Here is a 15571-nt window from a genome sequence, read left to right on the forward strand (position 1 = left end):
ATTTTGAGAGCCCAAGCTCAGAGGCTAGGCCACTGGCTGTGGAACTGAATTTCAACATAAAGAGCTGGTTGGTCTATGCACTAACCAATCCAGCCATACTGGGTAACTGATCTCAGCTTATCTCAGTGGAATGCCTGGCTGGTTCAGTTGGACCACCTGGAATGAGTGGCCAGAAGGGCTTCAGTTCAGCTGTGTGTCTGGGAATCAAAGATTTTAAAAATTTGTGCTGATTTTAGGAACCTCAGAAAAAAACCCTAGTAAATAATACCTTTTTAGAGTTAAAGAAGGTGAGTACTTGGATTTTCCACTCCTTTATTTTTTAGGGCTACTTATAGCAGTATTTTAAGTTGAATTAAAAAAGAAAGGATTGGAATAGTTTTTAGGCAGTTAATAAAAGTATCAGTCACTGTAGGAGTAAGTTGGGTTACTTACTCTTTGACAGATTGCCTAACTTGGAAACATTGATAGTGCAGAAAAACTTGTAATAGGGGTTAAGAGCAAACAAGATTTTTTGCCTTATCTGAGGTAAACTCTTTAACAACTCAAGGTCATAGGACAAAGAGAAATGTAGAAGTTCTGCAGCTTTGCCATGGAAAATTCAAAAGAATGCTTAGCGTGTAGTATGCATAGAGCACATTCCAGAGGCAGTTGAGACACAGCTGTCCTGGAGCTTTGCCACCTGGTTAGGTTTCATAGACCAAAGTGTTAAGTACAGAGTTCTCATTGTAGTAGGAGGTCCTCATGCCTGGCTAAAAGGAGTGGGTAACATTGCATTCTGAAGAATTGACATCATCCTCTCTTGAAAGGCAGTTAGTTGCAAAGTGTGGCAAACCCCAACATCTATGAGAGGAGAAGGGGAGACAGGACCAATTCATCGGGGTTTTGGGCTAGGTAGGTGTTCTGACTTGTTCCCTCAATGACCCAGGCTGCACTTAGACTTTTTAAAGCAGCCTCTTGCTGACACAGGTTCAAAGAAGATTTAAATGAGTTTCTGATGGACTAACATCACCTTTATACCTTTTCTTTTTTTCTCTTCATACTTGAAATGGCAATAGCTTTAGAGCTGGTATTAAATTACTGCAAGTAGATTGGGAGTCAGAATGGTTACAAGAAGACATTTATGAGGTGGCAGGTAACTTCAAGATCATCTGAACCCAACCCCTTTGTTTTATAGGTGGCTTAAAAGGTTAAAACAGTGCCTACATTCATAGAAGTAATTATTGGAAGAGCTGGGACTGAAACCAAAATCTCCCGAGTTTCAGGCTTGCTTTTTCCTACCACAGAGTACAGCAATGAGGTGAAAAATTGTACAGTTGTTAGTGTCAGGAGTGAAGTGAGATCTCATGTTTTGATAGTTTTAGTCTAGAAAATAAACTAAATAAAATGGAAGCATAAATCTGAAAGAATCCACTATATAAGATCAAAGTTCCAAATGAAGTCCCTTGGTTTAAGAATTCATGACTCCTATTTTTGTTACCGGAATTAATCTAAGAAGAATATAGGTTTTATAGGTCTCCCCTGAAAAGCTACTTTAAACATATATTTCAGAACCTTCTTCGTTGAGTACATATTTAAGTAACCTTTACTGTGGCTACAACATGATTTTCTCTCAGGTCATGATAGGGGTGGGGAGATTTGGGAATTTGAATCAGGTTACTGCTCTGTTCAAGTTCATGGCAAGATGGTGCACAATTTTACAGTCTGCAGTTTTTAAGTGTGTTTCCATTATTTTATTTTATTTTTTTTTAAAGATTTTATTTATTTATTTTGAGAGAGAGAGAATGAGAGACAGAGAGCATGAGAGGGAGGAGGGTCAGAGGGAGAAGCAGACTCCCTGCCAAGCAGGGAGCCCGATGCGGGACTCGATCCCGGGACTCCAGGATCATGACCTGAGCCGAAGGCAGTCGCTTAACCAACTGAGCCACCCAGGCGCCCTGTTTCCATTATTTTAAAGTCTGCATCTTTGCAAAGGTGTCCAATGTCCTCTCTGAAAACTTAAATTAAAATTTTACATAAATAGAGTTAACCTGAGAACTCTTACAGTTCTTTTGACTTTGAATTTGGGAGCCTTTTTAAAATAAGAAGCAAAGACTTACATTTGGAAGTCTCCTTATCTCCAAACAGGGCCAATCTGATAATTGGTAATTGTGGCTGGTAAGCCTCATTAATTTCCACTCTGATAATTAAGAATTTGAGAGAATTATAAAAAAATCTAAGCTGAAGCTGATCATTTGCTTATGTATTATTAACAAAGAGATTGCTAAATGAATTTACCTTCTGTTAGGATTAGTATGTTTGAAACTATTTTTTTCATTAGCACTTCAAATGTTTTATATAAATGACTCTCTATAAGAAGAAAAAAGTGCATTCACATCCTCCAAAATAATACGGTTGGGGCACCTGGGTGGCTCAGTTGGTTAAGCGACTGCCTTCGGCTCAGGTCATGATCCCGGAGTCCCGGGATCGAGTCCCGCATCGGGCTCCCTGCTCGGCAGGGAGTCTGCTTCTCCCTCTGACCCTCCCCCCTCTCATGTGCTTTCTCTCTCTCTCTCTCTCAAATAAATAAATAAAATCTTTAAAAAAAATAAATAATAGGGTTGGGAAAAATTTATTAGCCTAATTGGAAGTAATTAAATTTATTTTGAAATAGTATATAATTCTGCTGCAGAATTTTAACTTATTCAGATTGATCTTTTATATAAATTATTGGTTTTACAAAATTTATAAAACAAGTTTTTAAAAATTGGTGGTGTAAACCTAATCTGCCATTCCTCAGCTCAACACATTCCTTCTTTGGCATACTCAAATTTTCCTCAGGAGAAGCAGGCACAAGTCTCTGAATATTCTTTTGCATGGTTTGATTTTTTCTGAGCCAATGGGCTTCCTTTCAGGTTTGTTTGTTTTCTTTCCATTTAATGTAGGTGTATTAGGCTGACATATCTATAACAAGTTGCAGGTGGGTATTTTAGGAAAGCTTGTATCATCCTCTTCAGGTGACAGGAATGTATGAGAGTTGGGTGCCAAAACTTGTGGCTGCCCTGTACAAGAGGGAACCGGACTCCAATGTCATTGTGGTGGACTGGCTGTCACGGGCCCAGCAGCATTATCCAGTGTCTGCCGGGTACACCAAGCTGGTGGGAAAAGATGTGGCCAAGTTCATCAACTGGATGGCGGTAAGACTGGGGGAAGAAGGCTTATATGTCCAAAACTGATCCCTTTGCTAGTGCTGAACAAAAGGCTGGTCTTTATTCCTTTTCACATAAATATAAATATTTTCTGGGGCAATTCAAATCTTCAGAATAAGCACAGGCATTTTTTTTTAGCCAGAAAGCAGCATTATGATAAGAATGATAAAACTGTAAAGTCAAGGCATAATCCTGCCCTGCCCTATCCTTTGATATTCTCATAGTGAATAGATCTGGTGAGACCAAGAACTAAGTAGGCCGAGCAGACAAAAGCTTGTTATTTCAGGGCAGAGGGAAGATGTCATGTTCAGCCAAATCCTTCTCTACCACTTGGCTGGCACATGGAAATGTTATCCTGTCTTTGACCCATTAGAATACCAATCTTTTTCATGAAAAGATTAATAATACCCATTCCTTAGTGTAGATTAAAGATCCAGATTTTTATTGAGGGTTAGGGGACTGATAGATTTGAGCTAGGAAGAAAATGGCAGGCAAGGTCTGTAGACTGTGAGGTGGCTATGGGTCAGGAGTTCTGATTTAGCTTCCACTTTTATCTACTTTATTCTCTGATGTCATCCTCTGAAAATTACCTTTGAAAAATATCTTGGGGTTGGCTGAAAGAAAGTTAATACTCTGACAGGGCCAAATTATTTAAGCCAGATACTTGGAGGTAGAAAAATAATCTGTTTATTGGACTGACCATTAAAAGATAAAAGTTCTTTTCTTCACTCTTTTGCTCATCAGCAAAGTGAACCTGGGCAAATCAGATCGCCTGCCTGGGCCTCAGGCTTCTCATTTGTTGAATAAAAAGACTGGACCATATGTGTATGTGGTTCATTCTCCCTGTAATACTTTCTGGTTTTAAGTCATTTTTCTGGCTAACTTTAAAGAATAAAGTGATGTAGGGTATTTAGAGTAGGGAATAATGGGTTAAGGTTAAATATATATTTAATATATGTGTGTGTATTTACATATAGTTTATCCACATATAGATGCACACATATATACATATATCTACATATAAATATATAGCTACACATGTGCATGTACATGCATACATATGTTTTCAGATATATGGAAATTCAGATTTCCATACACTTCAGTTTCAGATGGATGGGAAAACTTTCTAATTAAATATGTTTTTAAAGAAAGAGAAAAATCTCAACACTAGAGTGTTTGATCTAGAGCACAAAATTAAAATAAGTAGAGTTAATTTTCAGCATTGCCTGCATTTCAAAAACAATACTTATATTCACTTTTTTTCCTTTTAGCTTTGATCTTTTGTACAGAACTGTAAGAAGCCCTTTTTCTTTTTCTCTTCCAAAGGAGGAATTTCACTATCCTCTGGACAATGTCCATCTCTTGGGATACAGTCTTGGAGCCCATGCTGCTGGCATTGCAGGAAGTCTGACCAATAAGAAGGTCAATAGAATTACTGGTAAGAAAGCAGTGCCAGGAGTCTTATCACAGAAGAGTTGAGATGCCTGTCATTCTGAAAGAGAATCAGAATGTTTGTCAAATACCCATATGTGTGTGGTGTTCCTCTGTGTTCGCCCAGCCATTTGATTATGTCATGGGAGGGCTTTTTTTTCCCTGGAGTAGGATAGAATACGGGCCCTTGCCCTCCAGGGCTTACCACCTACTGTCAGAAGAGAAATAGAGCAGCGTTAAGCACAGAGAGCCAAATGGAGTCTCTGGGAAGCTCATTCCCCTCCTCCCTCTGCTCTGTGCTTTGGTGGTATATTGTATGTCGCCTCTCACATCAGTGCTGGGAAAAATGAAAAAGGACCAACACCAGAGGCTAGTTGTAAAAAGGAAGACAGTCAACCAGGGCAAAGGCAATGGATGATTTGGCACGCCTAGAGAAAAAGAAAGAACCCACCATTGTTTAAAGGCCTTCTCACCAGGTTCAAAAATAATTTACAAAAGGAGATCTACTTGTCCTGAATGAAAATTGCTATTTAATGGCTAGTTCAAGAAACTCAGATTCCTTTCAGAGGAGCTAGGCCTACTTTTAATACTCTCAGTAATTTCAGAATTCAATGACTACTGGAACTAGAGAGTATTATGCTAAGCAAAATAAGTCCATCGGAGAAAGACAATTATCATATGATCTCACTGATACGTGGAATTTGAGAAACAAGGCAGAGGATCATAGGGGAAGGGAGGGGAAAAAATGAAACAAGATGAAACCAGAGAGGGAGACAAAACATAAGAGACTCTTAATCTCAGGAAACAAACTGGAGTTTGCTGGAGTGGAGGGGGGTGGGAGGGAAGGGGTGGCTGGGTCATGGACACTGGGGAGGGCATGTGCTATGTGAGTGCTGTGAAGTGTGCAAGACTGTTGAATCACAGACCTGTACCTCTGAAACAAATAATACATTAGATGTTAATTTAAAAAAAAAAAAAAAGAATCCAATCACTACAGAATAAGGAGCTAATAAGAACCTATGTGGCTGCCAGTTACATTCAAATGATGAACAATTGAATGCTAAGGTGACACTAATGGAGGCCAAAATGAATGGGAATTTAAAAATCTGTGAGGCCTTTATTTTTTTTGCATTAAGGCCTAGATCCAGCTGGACCTAACTTTGAATATGCAGAAGCTCCAAGTCGCCTTTCTCCCGATGATGCAGATTTTGTAGACGTCTTACACACATTCACCAGAGGGTCGCCTGGCCGAAGTATTGGAATCCAGAAACCAGTAGGACATGTTGACATTTATCCTAATGGAGGCACTTTTCAACCAGGATGTAACATTGGGGAAGCTATCCGTGTGATTGCAGAGAGAGGCCTTGGAGGTAAATATGATTTAGAAGTTAATTAAATGTAATTTTCACACTTAATTCTTATTGATCCAGTCTCCTACCCATTCCCCACAAGTATGTAGTTTTAATATACACATTTAGCCAAGAAATGTTTCTGAAGAAGCTATCATATTCAGCACAATCACCATTACAGCCTTAGTACTTCCTTTGGTCAGACAGACAGACATTTTTTCTTTTATGTATTATATTGTAGACTACACTGAGTACTGAGCTTCCAGAAATAAAAGAAGAGAAAGGTGAGACCTACACAAGAAAACTCCACTGCATTTGATAATAACAGCGTAAAGTGATATCGGGCCTCATGTTGTTATACTTTGAATATGGTTGTGAAACCATAGGAGTTATTGTTAATTAGTCCAAATTTCTTTTGTCAGCCTTTTAAAGAGATGTACAAATTAGAAACAAATCAGGGGCACCTGGGGAGCTCAGTCTGTTAAGCGTCTGACTCTTGGTTTCGGCTCAGGTCGTGATCTCATGGGTCATGAAATCCAGCCCTGAGTGGTACTCTGCCCTCAGTGGGGAGTCTGCCAGAAGATTCTTTCACTCTGCCCCTCCCCTCACTCATGCACATGCATTCTCTCTCTTCTTCTCTCTCTAAAATAAATAAATAAATCTTAAAAGAAAAAATAAATCACCATTCTCTAATAATGAATATTCCAAAATTTAAAGAAGAAAATATAATTTATCTTAATGTTTACTTCAGTAATCTTGTTTGTGTTAAATTTATAATTTGTTTTAAGCGATCTTTTCATCCTTTGTGAGCAATGGAACCTACCTGTAGTCAATATGCTCAGGTCTTTTGTACACATGTTATAGAAATTATAGCTTAATGTTACTCAATAGTTATAAAATCTTATGGTAAGAGATACACTTTTATTACATTGCTAATTATTTCTGTGATTAATTTGATGTAAAAATTATTAGTAGTGAAACAACCTCCAATTATACATAGTATCTATGATGAAATACTATTCACTTAACAATTCTGCCTTTTATGATGTTGTTTCTAGTAACATGTAGAAATATTTTATGTTTTCAATATAAGAGAAGGATATGATAAACTGGGGGAAATCTACTTCTACCTTGAATGTCTCTGACTGTATTTTCATAAACATACAAATATATGACAGCAGAAAAGGCAAAAGTTCTCTGAAAATTTGCAGTTTTGACACTCAGGAAGAGATGAAAAACTGCCACCAAAAATACTTCCTTAAATAGGGCTTACACTCAGTCAGTCATAGGGCTAGATCCTTAGGTAATTTTGTTCTGACACCACACCTAAACTGGTTTAGACATACACGATGAAACACTCATTGTGGACACTCATGGAGTTGAATTTTCTTTGTGCCTCTTTTTCCCCAGATGTGGACCAGCTAGTAAAGTGTTCCCATGAGCGTTCCATTCATCTCTTTATTGACTCTCTGCTGAATGAAGAAAATCCAAGTAAGGCCTACCGGTGCAACTCAAAGGAAGCCTTTGAAAAAGGGCTCTGCCTGAGTTGCAGAAAGAACCGTTGCAACAACTTGGGCTATGAGATCAATAAGGTCAGAGCCAAAAGAAACAGCAAAATGTACCTGAAGACGCGCTCTCAGATGCCGTACAAAGGTAGGCTGGAGAATGTTGTGAATAAGGAAAATCAATTTGATTTTTATCATGCTCATTGCATCACAGGTACTGAGTCTGTCCTTCACCAACAGAGGTAGTGGAATGATGTTACTAGACCCTGAACCCTCACTTCCCACTGCCAGTAAGGCCCAGTGCACAGCCTGCACTACCCTATGCAGCAGCCTTGTTTGCCACCCTCCTCTGTAACTGTGACCCCTAGCATGCGCCAGCCCATTAGTACCAGGCTCATTAGTACCAGCTAATTTGAATCCATCCATCTATCCAGGGTCAGCAAGCAAACTATGGCTCCTGGGCCAAATCCAGCCCACCACCTGCTTCTGTAAAGAAAGTGTTATTAGAATACAGCCACACACATTCATTTTTTTGTTGACTAAGAGTGCCTTTGCGCTACCGCAGCAGAGTTAAGTAGTTGGGACAGAGACTGTATGGCCCACGAAGCCTAAATTATTTGCTATCTCGCCCTTCATACAAAAAAGTTGGCCAACTCCTAAAGTTTGCTTTAAGTGAAGGCAAAAATTACCTGTATTTTAACATTCAACTATTCCTGGGAGGGAAGAATATACCAAACCTCAAGATATTTCCATTTTGTCATGAATTTGTACCCAGTTGAATTTCAAACTTGTTTAGAGCAAAATTTACAAGGACTGAAGGGAAACAAGAGAGGAGATACCAAGGAAATCTGGCAAGAGGAACTAAGACCAGAAAAGCTAACTTATGTGGAGTCCAGATGGAAGTCCGAGGGAAGGGATGATATTGAAGTATAGTTTTCCAAGGTAAAATGTATCTGATGGAGGCAACTATCTGTAAGGTGGTTTGTTAGAACCTCTATAGTGGTGTGTTTGGTGGCCCAAAGGTTTGGAGCAACAATGATTCAAGGAAACCTTTTAAGCAATGAGTTAGTTTCCCTGACTCTTCAGAATGAGAAAGTGGGTGCGAGGTATAGAGGAGACTGGAATCTTCTGAAGACTCATCCCCAGGCGTCCTGCTCAGTGCTATGCAGTGTTCCATCACTATTCTTGGGGGCACCTTGGCAGTCTCAACTTCCCCTGCTCTGGTCTGTGGTGATGCCTGCAAGGGCTCCATTCAACCCCAAACTCTGTTTCTCTTCACCTCCAGTAGCTGTGTGTTAAGCCTGCTGCCTTTCCTATCTCCTTAACCTCCCCCATCCCACCTACTCAGGGTGATGGGGAGAGCAGGGAGGAAATGTAGAAGTTCAAGTATCTGCTTCCAGAGGTTCTCCCTAATACAGAACACATTAGGAACTAGCAGTCTTTATGGCCTCACTGACGATGATTCAATGAATAAGTTTGATTGTGAGCTTGCTACAATACCTGCTCTGTGCTAGATGGTGGGGGGATAAAGAGGATAAACGTGATCTTCTGACATGAGGGAATTTACACATAGGTAGGGAGTCAGACGTACCCATAAAACGTGAAGAAACAGTTACATACAGTGTCCCATTAACAAATGCCAAATATGTTCCATATAGATATTCGGGGACAAGATGGCCAAGAAAGGGTAGAGTTCTTGGAGAAAGAATCATGGGTATTTTGGCTTCTTGATTTGATCTCCCTTGTGCCCCATCAAAGATGACTACTTTCCAGGACTGCTTAACAATTCATACACACCTGGATTCCTCCTATCCACTACAACCACACTTTCCTGAAAGGGAGTGGAATTCAAGGTCTGAATTTTCTAGTAACAAACACTGTGCAGATATGAATAAATCCTTCACACTGATAGTCATGTGTGAACACTTCCTATTTAATGGTTCAGAATTCTGTGGTTCTGAATTACCTGTTTATTTGGGGGCGGTGGTGTTTCCATAAAAACTGATCAGCATTTGTTCCAATTTTCTCTCTACAGTCTTCCATTACCAAGTAAAGATACATTTTTCTGGGACTGAGAGTGATACACAGACCAACCAGGCCTTCGAGATCTCTCTGTATGGCACTGTGGCCGAGAGTGAGAACATCCCTTTTACCCTGTGAGTAGCCACATGACATTTCCTCCAGCATGTGGGCTTATCACCGGCACTGCTACCTGCTCTAACCATTGGTCCTTAGAGCAGAAGAAGAGTAGGACACTTGGAAAAGAAATAGTCATCATATTTTTAAAAAAAAAGCTTTATGGCAAAAGATACTCATTACATTAGTACATATAATAGCATGGATTAGAAACAAAATAAGTACCCAACATTGAGGCAATGGTTAAATGAATTGTGGTTTAAAGTCAATAAAATCAATCTAGTTTCTAAAAACTATAATTATAGAAAACCAGGTAAAACATGGCAAAAAATGGAAAGTAAAATATGAAGTAAACAAAGAAAGAATAGAGAATTTTAGGTATCCTATGACTTTAACAAAGTAAACATGTTCACATAGCAATATAGATTGAAAGGGGATATATGAAGATGAATATAAATGCCTCTGAATGATTGATTTATGGATTTTTTTCTTAAGAATTGTATTAAATAGTTCATACCATTTGTGTAAAAGTTAAAATAGATTAAAAGCGTGTAAATATCTTTTAAAATACCCTAAATGACATTGATCTTCATCTTGAGTATTTTGCTGGACATTTTTTGCATTTTTAAAAATATCTCCCAAACAATAAAGCTATTTATGTCTTGGGAGGAAGAAGAATGAAAAAAAAAAGACCAAAAAACAAAAAACTTGTTTCCACAACTAACCAAATAACGCTGATTTTTTTCTTCAGGCCTGAAGTTTCTGCAAATAAGACCTACTCCTTTCTGATTTACACGGAGGTGGATATTGGGGAACTGCTAATGTTGAAACTCAAATGGAAGAGTGATTCATACTTCAGCTGGTCAGACTGGTGGAGCAGCTCTGGCTTCGCTCTTGAGAAGATCAGAGTAAAAGCAGGAGAGACCCAAAAAAAGTAATTAAATGTATTTTTCTCCATTTACGTTAGACTCACTGTGTCCTTACCTAGGGATCGTGGAGCCTTCAACATTCAGGTGGAACTTTAGTAAGCTTTTTCTTTAAAACTATATCAACTAGATAATTACACCTATAATTTTGGGGAGGAGTATTCTTTTATTATCGTACCAGGGAAGTAATAGTATTTCTGAATTTCATGGAAAGAAAATATAAGCCCTGAATTGATCACAATTATTGAGTGAGAGCTGAGATTTTAAGTTGAGGATCTCAGCTTCTCATTTAGCACTGTTTCTTGCAAGCACGAAACAGTTATGGAAAGAATCTCAGAGATGTTATTTTGACACTCAAAGATTAAAATCAACCTCTTCAAGAAGAATGAGATTCCAAGGTAATCTCATCCTGTCTCCCCACCCCCACCTCACGTATATCTATAAATTAATTGCATAGAGAGCCCCATAGGATTTAAAACTTTTTTACTAAATGTATAGGTATTTTGCAAACTATGGTGTGCCATTATTGTTAATAAAAACGACTCTTTAAATTAGGACTGATAAATTTTTTCTCTCTGGTCATTTTCTTTGATAACAAACAAAACAAACAACAACAACAACAAAAAAACAAACAAAAAACAGGTTGTGGATGGAGAGGCTATGCAGAGTATTTGTTTCTCTAACAGGACAGTTGAAGAGTGGTTTGTGAATTCCCTAATGCAGATACAAGGAAGTGGTAAAGTTGATCTTGTATCACCTCGTGGTGAAAGCTTTGTGATTTTGAGGCTGCTCCAAGCTGTCTATATCCTGTCTAGACTGATTAACTCTATTGTTGAACAGTGGGTTAGGCCCTCAAATAACTGTCTGGTTCAGATGTGTTGCTGACCAGAATGGCCTGACTTTAAACAGTTATTGGAAATATCAAAATAATTAATCATAATGATGAGGTAGGATTTAAACAGCCCTGACCAAACCATATATTTTCGGTTGTTTCTCTTTTCCCATATGACATGTTCACATCCATTTTCTTCTACAGGGTAATCTTCTGTTCCAGGGAGAAAGTGTCTCATCTGCAGAAAGGAAAGGCATCTGTGGTATTTGTGAAATGCCATGACAAGTCTCTGAATAAAAAGTCTGGCTGGTGAGCATCATGGGCTAAAGATCCTTGGGTATCCTGAGCTTGCACTCAGGGACACTGCTTCATACATTGCTCTTCGTCCCATAACTAAAGACTTGCACTGGTTCTTGTGGCTAGAATCTTCAGGTGGTCTTTCTTAGCCCTTCCATGTACGCATTGGCCTGGCCCATTTGTTTTTGGCAGTACTTCCTCTTTTTTCTTTCTCTTTCTGTTCTTTTATTTTCCTTTTGCACTACCACAAAATCGTTACTGCTGCTTTTTTCTGTACTGCATCCCTGCTACCTTTACAGAGACTGTGTGCAGAGCATACAACACAATAGTCATCATTGTGACTGTGGGCCTAGCCCCTCCAGGGGAGCAAAACATCAGCTGCAGCACATAGGACTTCTTGGTGCTCCAAGTGGCAGCAGACTCCAGGACAGAGAGCCAAAAAGGGGCAGTCACCAAGCATCCATCTCAAAATCCCCAATGATGGGGAGCTAATGGAGTTAGAATTTAGGAGGTGGTTTTCTTTTCCATCTGAAAACAATCCCCTGGCTCTTTCCTACTGACCTTTAAGACTAATCCATATGGCAGCTGTCAGCTAAATCTTTCCAGAGTGTCAATACTAAGTGGAGATTAAGCATGTGACCTTCTCCATGCCCTCCTGGATTCTCACATTATCTCACTTTCATTTGTCTACTCATTCCCCTGCCAGATACCAAGTACTAATGGGTTACAAGTATAAGAGGGAAAAGCTTAGATCACGTCATACAAGCCAGGGAAACAAGAAACAATGGGAAAGGTTGGTCACAACATCTTCCAGAAATAGAAAAAACAATTACTTCTGGTTTGTCTTCTCTCAGTTACATTGATAGACAAAAGTACAGAATAAGAATTGCCTAATCAGAAAAGCATATTAAAGACCATATGTGGAATTTCTATTATTACTTTAAATTTCTATTTTATGTTATAATTTATCCATGGATAATTATGGATTATGGATAAATCAGGAAAAATAGGCAAAACAAAATCACTGTGACTCTATCCCCCTGGAATAACTCCCAATTAACATTTAAATTTATATTCTTTCAGACCTTTTCAATGTATATATAATTTTTATATTTTTTCATTTTTTACAAAAATTGAATTATGAAATACACTTTGAACAATAAGATGAAGCCACTTGATTAAAAACATTAATGTAAGAGTACTCAAGATAAACTTAAAATGGAAAATAGTTGATGGTACTGAGCCGGGCAGAATAACTGAATTTTTATCTAAGTGGACTATTCTACTTAGAGGTTCATTGCTTTGTTTTCCCTCATCACAAATCTGTGACAATTTCACATTTGCTTTAACTTTTAGAAGCAACTCCTCTGTGAAGTTTTATACATGCATTTATGTCACATACAAACACACACAAACACTTGTACATATACATTCTCCCCAAATCATCCATAACTTTGACTATATGTGAATGTAGAAACAAAACCTGAAAAATTAGGAAATACCTCCAGCTGTTTTAAAAGTATCTCTGGTCATATTACTTATATAAGTCACAATCATTTATCTGAGAAAGTCTATTGATATATTCCTTGTCTGATTACAGGATTACTGAGACCACAGATATTTAGGTGGTTTTTCTTTATACATCTGAACTTTATCTAGGAATTATGATTCAGACTAATAACTACTTCTGCAGTTTCTCTCTTCTGTCACTAAGTTAATCAAAAGTTCTCTGTCTCTCATCTTCTGATATAACTCTTTAGAAGACTCCTATCACAAGAAAAGAAAGAATCAGGCATTTCATTTGACAAGTTTTAGAATTAAGAAATCTTCTTAAATCATATCATCTTTGAAATCATTTGATTCAGTCCTCTGAAAATGATAGTCCTTATTGGGACATGGCTAAGTAGATCTTAGAGTGTCTTTCTTTCCCACAAGCCTGCCGTTATCTACATCTGATCCATTATCCTCATGTGCCCTGGGTATATACTCACAACCTTTGTTCTGAACTTCCAGTTGGATAACCTTTTCATCATGAAGGTGGGAGGGGGTGGGTTGTAAAACACTAAGCAAATAATAAATTGCCCTTCCTCTGCTTTTTCTCAGAACCTTGGGCAAATCTACAGAAGGAAGAGCAGCACATGAATTCTATGAAGAATGAAATAACTTTTACAAAAGATGCCCAGTGCTTTGGGTGTTTCAAAGAGAAATTTCCTGAGTATTAATCCCTAATTAATAATTAATTAGTTATTTTAGGATACAGTCTTAAATACCCAAAAAAGTGGCTAATTCAATTTGAGGAATATAGTGGCCAAATAGCACATCTTCCAACATTAAAAGATCGCAGATTTGAAAATCACTGTTTTGTCCTTTGAGAAAGAAGTAAGAACCATTTTGGCTCATGGTAACATAATACACCTTCTTTATCTAGTGAGTTAACCATAGCCTAAAATTAAGTAGAATCTCATTTTTTAATCAGAAGTCTGCATTTTCTGAACTGATACCTTCTCAGTGTTTTCTCCAAGTCTGAATATAGAAAATGATTTTTTTTTTTGGTGACATGAATTGGACCCATTTACTTACTAGTCAAAACACCTGACTTTTTTGGAATGGTTTTTCTCTTGCCATTGGCCTCTGTGTTGCCCAGGAATTAACCAGGGACTAGTGACTTGGAGAGAGGAATAGAAAATGAAATTGATAAATCACTGAAACTTTAAACCCTCCCTGCAGCTGGTTGCATCATTGCTAAGTTACAAATTAAAAGAGATATAAAATTTAGACCAATTCAGTCTTAATAGGCTTACAGTTTATCGTTTAATCTCTACCTGCCGTTTGTCTCAAGATTATATTTTAACAGTGCTTTCTAGGTTGGTGTTTTAAATGAGCCTGTTATTGTCAACTGACACATAATTTTAACTATGGGGAAAGAAAATGATACCACAATTTCATTAATCAGATTTCTGAAGTTATATTCATCAATTTGAGGCCACTTAATATCTGATAGGCACTGTTCCATTTTACGTTTAGCTCAGTCATGCTTCAATCATACTTTGAGCATGTCTCTTTCCTGGTTTTAGTAAGAAAATATGTACTCAAGATCAAATTTTACATCACGCAAACTTCTATAAATTTTAGACAAGGGCCATTGTTACTAAGTTAGGAGGTGAAAAATTATATATCCGTAAACAGTGCTTAAAACCACTGTGGGCAATTAAAAGAATCCTCAATTGCCATAGCCACATGAAATGCCATGAGAGGTGTTATTTTTAACAACGAGTCAAGAGTGAGTGAACAGTAATTCATAAACTAGATATCATATTTTCAGAATGATCTTCTATATATTAATATAAATTGATAAAGAAGTAAAATGTCTCAAAGACTATTGCTGGGAATCCAAACTATGAACATGTGTGGGTATCTGAACATATGACTCACATACGAAGCCCCTCATGTACATTTATTATTCAGCATAGCTTGGAAAGTAAACAATCAAGAGATACAGTATTAGGATGTATTGAAGTAGAAATTATTCCAGAGGTGCCAGAACTTAAGCCCTTCATTTGAGAAATATGGTTATACCTATACAAAGTAGGATGAATGCTGTGATTGATATCAGCCAACTTGGAATGAATTTTCTCTAAAAATAAAATATTGTGAGATTTGTTGTTGTCATCCCCCTTCATTGCTAATTCATTAATTTTCTGGATTTGGGTTTTGAAAAAGGGTGCGTAAACTTGAGAAAATATGGATCCAATCAGTGTATGGCCCTAGGAACTCTGGCTTCTACAGACTTCACTATATATATATAAACAATGCTTTGGCTTTAAATGTTATTTATTAACTGTAAATATATGTGTATATGAGTAAAGGGAAATTGTATATCAGAAAGGGTTGTGGCTAACTGCATTTATAG

General features: G+C 37.8%; 1 protein-coding gene across 1 annotated transcript in view; it reads left to right on the forward strand.

Moving 5' to 3' along the window:
• Nucleotides 1-15322, forward strand: part of LPL (lipoprotein lipase) — a 24054-nt gene extending 8732 nt beyond the window's left edge. Inside the window, exons 3-10 of the mRNA XM_006745857.3 lie at nucleotides 2994-3173; nucleotides 4512-4623; nucleotides 5753-5986; nucleotides 7376-7618; nucleotides 9506-9626; nucleotides 10358-10540; nucleotides 11569-11673; nucleotides 13765-15322. Of these exons, the coding sequence (XP_006745920.1) occupies nucleotides 2994-3173; nucleotides 4512-4623; nucleotides 5753-5986; nucleotides 7376-7618; nucleotides 9506-9626; nucleotides 10358-10540; nucleotides 11569-11673; nucleotide 13765 (1179 nt within the window). The 3' untranslated portion in view covers nucleotides 13766-15322. The remainder of the gene's footprint in view (nucleotides 1-2993; nucleotides 3174-4511; nucleotides 4624-5752; nucleotides 5987-7375; nucleotides 7619-9505; nucleotides 9627-10357; nucleotides 10541-11568; nucleotides 11674-13764) is intronic.
• Nucleotides 15323-15571: the final 249 nt, after the last annotated feature.

The sequence above is a fragment of the Leptonychotes weddellii genome, chromosome 2 (genome assembly GCF_054177405.1).
Source record: "Leptonychotes weddellii isolate Sample4059 chromosome 2, ASM5417740v2, whole genome shotgun sequence".
Classification (NCBI taxonomy): Eukaryota; Metazoa; Chordata; class Mammalia; order Carnivora; family Phocidae; genus Leptonychotes; species Leptonychotes weddellii.